The sequence below is a fragment of the Rhagoletis zephyria genome, unplaced genomic scaffold (assembly GCF_001687245.7).
Source record: "Rhagoletis zephyria isolate East Lansing unplaced genomic scaffold, Rhagoletis_zephyria_1.1 Rzeph_scaffold_16442, whole genome shotgun sequence".
In the NCBI taxonomy this organism is placed as follows: domain Eukaryota; kingdom Metazoa; phylum Arthropoda; class Insecta; order Diptera; family Tephritidae; genus Rhagoletis; species Rhagoletis zephyria.
In genome coordinates, this window is record NW_016173506.1 from 1 (window position 1) to 10441 (window position 10441).

The 10441-nt window shown below is 35.4% G+C and overlaps 1 protein-coding gene across 1 annotated transcript; it reads right to left on the minus strand.

Moving 5' to 3' along the window:
- Positions 1-7683: 7683 nt before the first annotated feature.
- Positions 7684-10179, minus strand: LOC108379461 (proton-coupled amino acid transporter-like protein CG1139; the record flags this gene model as incomplete). The annotated part of the gene is made up of 5 exons (XM_017635814.1): positions 10169-10179; positions 10070-10120; positions 9856-10006; positions 9672-9793; positions 7684-7910 (listed from the first exon to the last, which is right to left on the minus strand). Coding segments are annotated over exons 1-5 (562 nt in total), but the record flags the coding sequence as incomplete, so codon positions are not given.
- Between the last annotated feature and the right edge of the window lie 262 nt (positions 10180-10441).

Sequence of the window (10441 nt, forward strand, 5' to 3'; positions counted from 1 at the left end):
GGTTAGTCTTTTATAATATGGGCAAACGCTCAAAACATATCCTGCAAATAAAAATTATTAAAGTTACATACCTGCATACATACATATTTACTATGTATCTGTGAACTTGTGATAAAACAACCTGAGAGAGTTTAGTAGGTTTGAATTCGGACTAAAAAATACTAGGTGTCCCTTAAAAATTGTTATCGTTTTATTAAGCTTCTGCTGAAAATGCACTTTCAAACACACCTGTGGCTAGTTATTCGTTAAAATGTGAACCCAATGAAATATTACTATAAAGAGCAAATGGACTAACTCGAGTTAAGTTGTTTAGCAAAATGCCACAAATATATCGTTGTATTTCCTCGGCTGTGTGGAAGATCACCCTATCTCAGCTGCCAGTTCTAAAACGCTGTATCTTAACAAACGGTTTGAAAACTCCCTATGTCAGAATTTGGTTGAAGAACGCACTATCTCAGAACTTAATTTACAAACGCGATATTCCACTCAGCCGACGATATACTGATGTATGTATGTATTTACTTACTTTCAATTTCATGTTCTCTTGTGGGGCCAGTCATACTCTCACATTGAGGGGATCTTAGCCAGTCATTTGCTTTTTTCAAAGCAATGCGCATATTTCTCACTTTCCATCTGAGTGTATTCCATTCGGCATCAATTCCAGTAAGCTTAATCATTTGTCTGTAATATGCTTGAGCGCAAGGCACCTAGAAAAATAATGCGAAAGAGTACAACAATGAAGTGTTGATGTTTTTCTTACCTCGAAATCAATTGACCGTTGTATGTAATCTAAAATAATATCAACTTCTTTTTCTGACCATTTTTTATTGGGCGCGACTCTCAGCCTCGTCCTCTTTTGAACATCGGCAGTAATATTCATAATAAATTTATTCTGCACGCAAGCAAATCGATAAGTAATCAATAGCAAATTCTGTAGCGAGCGTGTTAAACTTACACCTTTCGTAGTAAATAAGCAATATTTTCCATGGTATTTGTTGTTTGTGTACGGCTAATGTAGTTTGCTACGATAGCAACCCTGAGTGAAAGGTGTAGCCAGCATTGCCAGTTAAATTTTTGTTTATGTGTTGTCTACACTAAAGATATTTTCTCGCAACATCACTATTTGTGTTAATAGCAGAACATGGGGCAATGAACGGACATATGAATATATGTACATACTTATTTACATATGTACATACATATGATTGTAAGTACGTGAATAAACTTGTGCATAACCGAGAAATATTTTTTAACTCAAAATAAAAGAACAAATCGAGATAACCAACCGGTCAGCTATGGAAATACTAAAAATGCAGATCGATAGTACTTTTTAAGCTGTAGCTCGTTTCTGTAACCAAGGCGAATTTATACATGTATTCGCCTTGTCTGTAACTATTCTCTACCCAAGCGAATTCTTATATGAATTCGCCGCTCTGTTCTCTATGATGATAATAAAAAATATAAATGCATTTACAAGCAAGTGGGAGGGGATATCATAGTTTTTTTGTGCCGAAAAAGGAGCGGAAGCTTAAAGCTGATGCCAGATAAAACGCTTACTTTGCTTTGCGTGACAGATTCGCTTTGACAGATAAGATGAATTGTATGGAAATGCACCAAGCATGCCACATAGATCATTGCAGGCTGCAGCGAGAAGCGAAAAGATGGCCAACTCCCATCTTTTTGCGCACGTTGACAATAGTTGCGTTTTTTTACTCATTTCCAGTAAAATCCAGTAAAAGTTTTTACGAATTTTCATGTGTTGGCGTTTTCGTACGCAAAAACTTGCAAAGTAGGGGAAATTGAGAGAGCGAAAAATGACAGTTGAAGTTGCAAGTTTTTACTGGATTTTACTGGATAAATTTTTACTTGTAAGAATTTGCCAGTACGAAAAACAGCTGAACGCATGTTGCTGGATGAAATTTAAACTAATAAGGCAACTGTTTGTGGGTTTTTATTGTTGAATTTTACAAAAATATATTGTTTTATTGGGAATTTGCTGCGAATAAACAACCAATTTATCAGCTGTTCATGAAACTTGCAAATTATTACTGGAAAAGCGTTCGCGTACTTTATTGCAAATTTTTTCTATGAGAGCGAATTCTTAGAAATAAAGTTACTGGAGAGTTGCTGGCAAGTTACTGGATAATTTGTAAAAAAACACAACTAATCATACGGTTTAATATTTATTTTGTTGCGTTCAAATTCGAGTTTACATGCAGACACATAAAATTCAATTGCATTGCTAATATTTTAAAAGCTAAATATATAAAATCCACAGCAATTTTAACGAGAAAAAAGCAGTACAAAATTGTTTTCTTGGCATTCATTGTGGCATACCTTTCGCGTCTGGCACTTTGCTGGCAAGGGTCATATTTTTTTGCGCAGAACTTGATGCCAGATAAAACTTTGTGGCGTTGCGTGACATTTATAATTTGCCAGTAAAGCGCGAGACGCAAAAGGTATGCCACATTGAACGCCAAGAAAACAATTTTATACTGCTTTTTTCTCGTTAAAATTGCTGTGGATTTTATATATTTAGCTTTTAAAATATTAGCAATGCAATTGAATTTTATGTGTCTGCATGAAAACTCGAATTTGGAAGAAACAAAATTAATATTAAACCGGCTGATTGTCAACGCGCGCAAGAAGATGGGAGTTGGCCATCGTTTCGCTTCTCGCTGCAGCTGCAACGATCTATATGGCATGCTTTGTGCATTTTCATACAATTCAACATATCTGTACAATCGAAACTATCACGCAAAGCGAAGCAAGCGTTTCATCTGGCACCAGCTTTAGGGATCATAACCCTTACAAAGTAGAATTCTCCGTTTTGTGTTGCCAAAAAAAGATGGGCAGAAGGGCGTAAGGGTGATATCATAGTTTTTTTGCGCAGAACTTCTTTCAAGTGGAAGAATACTGCGAACGGCGAGAGAATGAGACAATGTGCGATAGATGTCAGAATGTTCTAGAGTTGCCATGTGTGCGAAGCAGCGCGCGTATATAAAGGCGCTGCTACAGCGTACTATAAGTTCAGTTGCGAATCAGCAAGCTACAAGCTCGGTTGTGAAACAGAGATCAATTGTTTAGCAAGTTTGGTACAGTGGTGTAATTGCTTTAACGAGTATAGTGTTTGCTGTACAATAAAGTTGATTGTACTGTAATTTGGCCTTCTTGCAAACAAGGATAATCGTTATACGACGTTTCCACAATTCGCTCTCTCATTCGTATTTCGCCCTCCCATTCGTCATTCGCCATTCAATTACACTTCGAATTACGTAATTCGCCATACAAAATTTTGAGAGCGAATTACCTAATTTGTAGGTAATTGAGATCCAATTTCCGTGCGAATGACGAACGAATCGGTGCCTTCTCTAATATTTATTGGAAATATATCGACGTTTTCACCGGCTTGGTAATATTTGCTGACAATTTTTCTAGTTGCTGGAAAATTTGTTAATAAAATATTCTCTATATAAAATAAAATCGTTCATATAATTTAAATTTTTGCTCCATTTTCGATATTTTCAGTACCCAAAAAAATAACAAATGGCGAAAAACAAGAACAAGAAGTAGAGCTGCCAAACGAATTACGAATGTGTGTTGTGTGGAAACAGGGTAATTCACATATTACTTAGCGAATGACTTAGGGCCAATTTCAAATCAATATTTAAATGGCACTTAAGTTTAATTGTGGGTGTGTGTGTGTTGGGTTTCAGATCAACTTTGTTTTTACACTATAACAACAAGATCACATATGAGCCGCTCACCGTCTGTGCAAACGACAGCGAGCATGTTCGTCGTGTGTGGCTAGTGTTAGAAACGGCTTGATGAATGATGAATGAAGTTGTGTTTCCACTTCAACGCGGAGCTGCCGGTTTGTTGGAAAATTCGCTCAATGTTATAACGAATTAAACTGTATATAATTATAAAGCAAACATCTTAATAAACATACATTTAGAAACGTAGTACTTATTATTATAAACTGCCTTATCCTGAGTTTCCAAAAATCATCCGAAATTTGTCATCCGCCCACAGTAAAACCATGGAAACCAAAAGTGAAAAGTGAACCGGTTCGGGGAAAACGAAACTCATGATAAGGCTGCAAATAATTTAACACACCAGTAAAATGAAATAAATTGATTTGCAGCTGCCTCCTAACAAATCGGAGTTACATTTAATATAAACGGCGTAAGCCTTTTCGATCAGCTGTTTAGGCTAACCACATGTTGAATTCAAGTAGCGATAAAATTTGGTGATGGAAAAAATGGCGAAAAGTTGCCAACTGTTGAGCTGAGCGGAACTACTCAACTGCGCCTTTCTAAAACGGCGTTTCCACGCCAACCAAATCACGTGGTTCGCTCTCTCAATTACAAACGGCGAATCAACCTGAGCTCGAATCGTAACATCCGTTCACGGATCGAAAACGATACGAAAGAAAATTACGCGATAAGTCAGGCGGTATAAGCTGAATGGGACAAAGAGTGTTTACGCAACACATTCGTGATTCACTTTGCATCTTTGCTTCTTGTTCTTTGCATTCGTTTATTGTTTAGTGTGTTTTTTATCGTGCATTTCAACGGTGGAGAAAACATTCGTAGTGGTTGAATAGCTAAATCAATAGTTTTAACGAATCTGGCTATTTTTTCAATGCTTGCGCTGGTGAGTATGTGTGTGGTCTAACAAAAGAAAGAAACAAAAAAGAACTGAAGGAAATACATGCCATAGCGGCTAATAAAGGATACAAGGGAGATCTGGTAGAGGAAATCCGAAGGCAGCACAGAAACAAAAAGTCAAACAGAGAAGAGAACAATGACAAAAATTGTGCGGTATTAACCTATACTGGAAAGTCAAAGTACAAACTAGCAAATCTGTTCCAGAAACACAAACTTTGCACATCATTTAGAACAAATAAAAACGTGGGACGGATATGGAACAGAAATCAAATATACCCATTGGATAAACAAGGAGTGTATAAAATAACTTGCAAATGCCAAACATAACGGATGTTAATATCAAGACACCGAAGATGAACCTATTAACTGCTTCTAAAAAAAGGACACTATGGCATCCTTACTTCCTTACTAATATTATAAATCCGAAAGTGAGTTTGTTTGTTTGCCACGCTTTCACGCTTTAACTACTCAACCGATCATCATGAAATTTTGTACACTGCTGTCATTTAGCCCAACTTAAAATATAGGATAGATTTAATCTCGATTAGACAAGGGCCGTGGCACCTTCAATACAAACGGAATTTTTCATACTGCATTACTCAGGAAATATTTTTGATAGATTACTGGAACTTGGTATCTAGATATATAAAATCATTATTTACTCATGGATGAGGTCTGCCACCCTTTAAAACAATCAAACTTAACTTCAATTAAGGGAGTTACTTATTTCAAAATTATATTAAAAAATGAATGTCATGAGGCTTAAAAAAGCTGTAGTTCGAATATATTTTGAAAAGGGTTGCCACCTGTTTGAAAAGTAAAATTTAAATTAATTATACGCAAGCTATCTGAAGAATTAAAATATGGTTGCCTAACGAAATATTGTTAAGAAACCGTTAGTTTGAAAGTTTTGCATAATATTTCAGTCTTTCACAAGGTTGGCCACCTTTTTAAAAATTAAATTCAATTATTTTAAATTAAGTATTACAGTAAAATGCGCGCAATGGTTCTGGCGGTAGATTTATCGGTGGTGATTTGAGATTTACCCCTGCACAACTCAGCCTTGGTGTCTCCGAATGAAGCTTTAATCATAACACACAAGAGTTCGATATACTCAGTGGTGCAGCAGGTCGATTTAATCTGATATTCACGGCACTTTTTCTAACTTGGCGATTATTCGTAATGACTCCAGCGACACCTGGCAGCTTTTTTTGGCAGTAGTATTGCCTTTACCGTTACCAATACATATTCTGAATATTAGCCAAAGTGAATCATAAATAAGATTTTTAGTAATAACTTAACTCCAGCGCCAACTGGCGAGTGAAATTGTCTACACTATCCAGAGAGCCACCCAAAAGCATACAAAAAGCTTTGTTAAAATCGTTCCGGGCATTTAGGAGGATTTCACTCACAAACACACATACAAAATAATTATATATATATTTTGTACGGTGCCACGCCCTTTTTCCAAATAGCCCATTTTTCTCCATGAGTATAAGATTGATTTCATATATCGCCGTGCCAAGTTTCAGTATTCTACCATGAACACCTCCAGAGATATGCAATATGAAAATATCGGTTTGTATGGAACGTGTCACGTTCTTTATATAGATCGAAATTTTGTTTAGCCTATGACCATCCTTGGGGCGTCTGACAAAGGTTTTAATTTGAAAATATTTTGAAGATGGTTAAACAAATTTTAAACCTCCTGTTTTCTAATTAAGTTTTCTTGAACTAAATTTTGCTCAATGTAGCACGTAGAAATTTCATTTACTCAGCGAAGCAGGTGTGGGCGATCTAGTATCTAATAATTAATCATCGAAGAAAATCACATTATCTAAGATAAATGAACATAAATTAAGGACAAAAATTCGAACCAGACAGAACGTAAAATGACCCTGAAGATGGCATAATTCCCTAACCGGCTTGTCTGCAAACCAAGCTTGAAATTCGTTCCAAAATTAATCATCTTACCACCCTGTCGGAAAAATCAACCATCACCGACATAAGCATTTTTTTCTCAAAAAGTATCAGAGAAAAATCCGAAAATTTATATCATGTATTTTTTTAGTATCTATCAATTAAAAAATAACGAAATGTATATTGAAACTAATTTTTTGAGACGTATAATGTATGTACTTTTATTTATTTTTCTTGCGTTACAAGAACAAAAGAAATTTGTGTGTACTTCACTTCACATACATATAAATTTATACGTATGTTTATACTTTTACAACTAATAAAAAGTCTTACATTAAATGGCAACGTATGATTTTGCTTTTTAAAGCGAGATATTTAAGTAAACAAGGAACAAAATAATAGGGCGTCAAGACACACATATTGATAGCAAGTTTAGTCAGAAAGAAGAAAGTTGCAGAGCTTTTGCAAATAAAGACAAAACTCGATTTCTTTTTTTTCAAAAATTCGATTTTATCCGAATTTTTGCACCACAAAGTTCGATTGTGGGGCAAAAATTCGATGAAAATTCGAATCTCGAATTTACCTGTCCCTACTTCATTACCAGCTTATGAGATGGTAATAAAATTTACCGGGTACGAGAGTACCTAGAATGCGAAAAAGTTTTAAAATTTGGCGGAATAGACATTTAAATATTAAGTTACACATACAAGTTTTAAACATTTAGTATTAAATTTATTTCAATAATGGTGATTTCTTTTTTACCAAGAAATTTTGCCTTTTGATTGCCCCTTTCTCTTTTCGTACTCGATTATAAATTATATGCAAAGGGTGAAAACATTTTGTGTTCGTTCCTTAAAGGTTCGTTTAAAAAGGCACCTTTTCTGCCCTTTGAAGATTTGTCAGGGGAGATGGTTGCCCTGAAAATCAGATGTTTGCTTAAAACGATAATATAATGAAATGCGTGAGCTGGACAAGGACAAGAAGGCAAAAACATGGCTTTTCAAAGGGTTGAGTGTTACATCAAGCACATTTTGTAACGTGCTAGGGCAACATTTTTTGGTAGAAACGAAATCACCATAAGCCAACTTACCAAACAATAGTGAAAAATTTGCGATCATCGCATAAGGAACCAATGACTTCAAGTTCGGTATACAGTAAATCAAACATAGTGGGAGGATTTCGAAGCACATGTATATTCGACTATCCCAAATGGACCAATAATGGTCACCAAGATCTTTCACACAATTCGCTATGAAAACTACGTAGACACAACAGGAACCGAAATGATAAACGAAAAGAAATGAGTTCACACTGCAACTGTAATTATAAAAGAAAGAGACAATTAATAGAAAATCTCTACTAAACACTTTGGGATAAGAGTATCGTATAGTAGAGACCAACAGCAACGTTAATCAGGGTTAACGGCGCAGTGGCTCTAATCAAAATTGTTCCCTGACAGACGGCTGTATTGCGCATTAAGCATGCCGCGAGGTAGTGCGTTCGAATCCCACGACCAGCAAACATACAAACTACACCACAGCGGCCGCCGTTCTCTTCTTAATAGTTTTTTGTTAATCCCAGTGAATAAAACGGTTAGGTTTTACCAAGCTTTTATTTAACTTCACTTACTAATTTTGCTATCAATTTTACCCAGCTTCCCGATGAGCTAGAAACTTAAAACTTTAAACTTAGCGCAAAACCCGATGACAATGTAATATGACAGACGAATTTATCCACTAGGGAGCGCAGGTTTAGAGAAAAACCCGTATTTATGATCCGCTATGGTTCATATTTGGAAACCATATATATTACCTTCATGGAAGGAAATAGCTCCACAAAAGGTTTTTTTGATTTATTTTATTTGAAAAAACTTATTCGGGCGTATTCATAGTCAAAACTAAGTTCATATTTAAAGCTACTTGCGGCTTTGTAACGTAATTTTTAATGGGTTATCTGTCAAGAACAACTTTAAGTACCAACTTAGTTTTGCCTTTTAACGCCGTTTTTCACAACAATCGATGTTTTGCTTTAAAACATCGAAAACACCTCCACCTCTACGAACTTGGGGCTCAGTTAGTCCAGACTTAATTTACGTAACGTTACCTAATATATTGGCCAACGCAATATTATTTGGTTTACGAAGTTTTTGAAGTTGCTTATATGCGGAAAAGTGACCAAGCTGAAAAGGAAAATATAAAAACTAAATATTTTCGCTTCCGGCTGACTTGACGTGTTGAGTTATCATTGACGATTTCCTACGTAAGTCAAGTCTAGACTATCTAGACTATTATACTTTTTTAACTGTTTATATAAGGTTTGTTCGTCGAAAATCCAGCAAGAATTATCCAACACTCAAAATATCAGAGAGTAAGAAAAAATTCTCTCAAATTCTCTCTCTAGTTGAGAAACTTGCAAATTTCTGCACGAACGCAAATTTGCAGGAATTTGCAAGTGTCGCTGCCAGCTGGCGTCCACGGTTGCATTTCAAACATAAAAAATTTTTATAGAATTTTTAAAATTCTTTCGGATGGCCAAAAACAGGATATGCATGTATATTTCTTGTTGTTCTGACTTTCTTTAACATACATTTCAATTTCTTCATCGTACTAGCTGTCGGGTTTCTTAAATCGACTCTGGTTGCAATTGCATTCCGATTGCGAATACCATTTTTTTCAGCCGAATTAAGTTCAAATCATTGGAATTAATTATAACAACAATTATTTACTTCCTTTTTTCATAAAAAAATCGCTCGTGTTTATAAATTTTTAAATTTAAAGAACTAATTTATTCAAATTACTGTAGACAAAAATGCAACCATGCGCCACAACCACATGATTTTCGTGTTTGCAAATTCTTGCTGGCAAAATTTTTTCCAGCAAGAATTTGCAACTCCTCTCCAAGAGAACTGTCACTTTGCTCTCACAATTTTTGAGTGTTGGATAATTTTTTGGTTTGCACGAACGCGATTTGGGTAAAAATCGTGATAATTCGTACAAATTCGTACAAATTTTTTGCTCGACGAACAAACCTATAGTCAGTGCGAGTATTTTCTTCTATTTATATAAATACGATACTAACCGTAATACTCTCTGCAGTCCACGCATACACGGTGGTCCCTCAGCAAGTGCTTCCACCACGCCTTCGGCATACGTAAAGACTGGCACTCGTCTTCGTTTTGCTATCTCATACAAGCCAGACATCTGGAATTAGCCCAAAATGGCTATATGACAAACACTTTCTACGCACGTAACGACTTTCTCACCAATATTTGTTTAGAATATAAGACAATAAGACCAATTAAAGTTGTACTAATCAACGCATTCAACCAGCCGGCATTGTGAAACGCCATAGGCGCGACCAATATACCCGTTCCAATAATTGCTTTAATAACATTCATTAGCGCACCAAGATTTCTTTCAATAAATAAACAATAATTTGTAAATGTTATGTAGTTCCGGATTCTATTAAGCACTTACGATATGGGAAAGGGCACCTCCCGATGCTCGTACGGAATATAATCATCTTTTCTAAAGAAAGAAAGTCAACATTGAACATAATTTAATCAAAAAACTTACGATTCGGCCATTATTTAATAGAGTCAACCATGCAATTGCTAATCGAATGAATCTCTCAAATTAACTGTCATATTCCAGACTTAGGGTTACGTATTTTTTTTTTAAATATAAAAAAGAGAATATAATAGATAAATGTTTGTACAAACACTTACGCCAGAATATTTTTTTACACATATTCAGCAGATTCACAAGTCTTCTTAAGCGACTTAATGTCTAAAAGTCTTAAAATCTTTTAAGACCTTACGATGCTTAACACGTCTTCTTCTGTGTTGG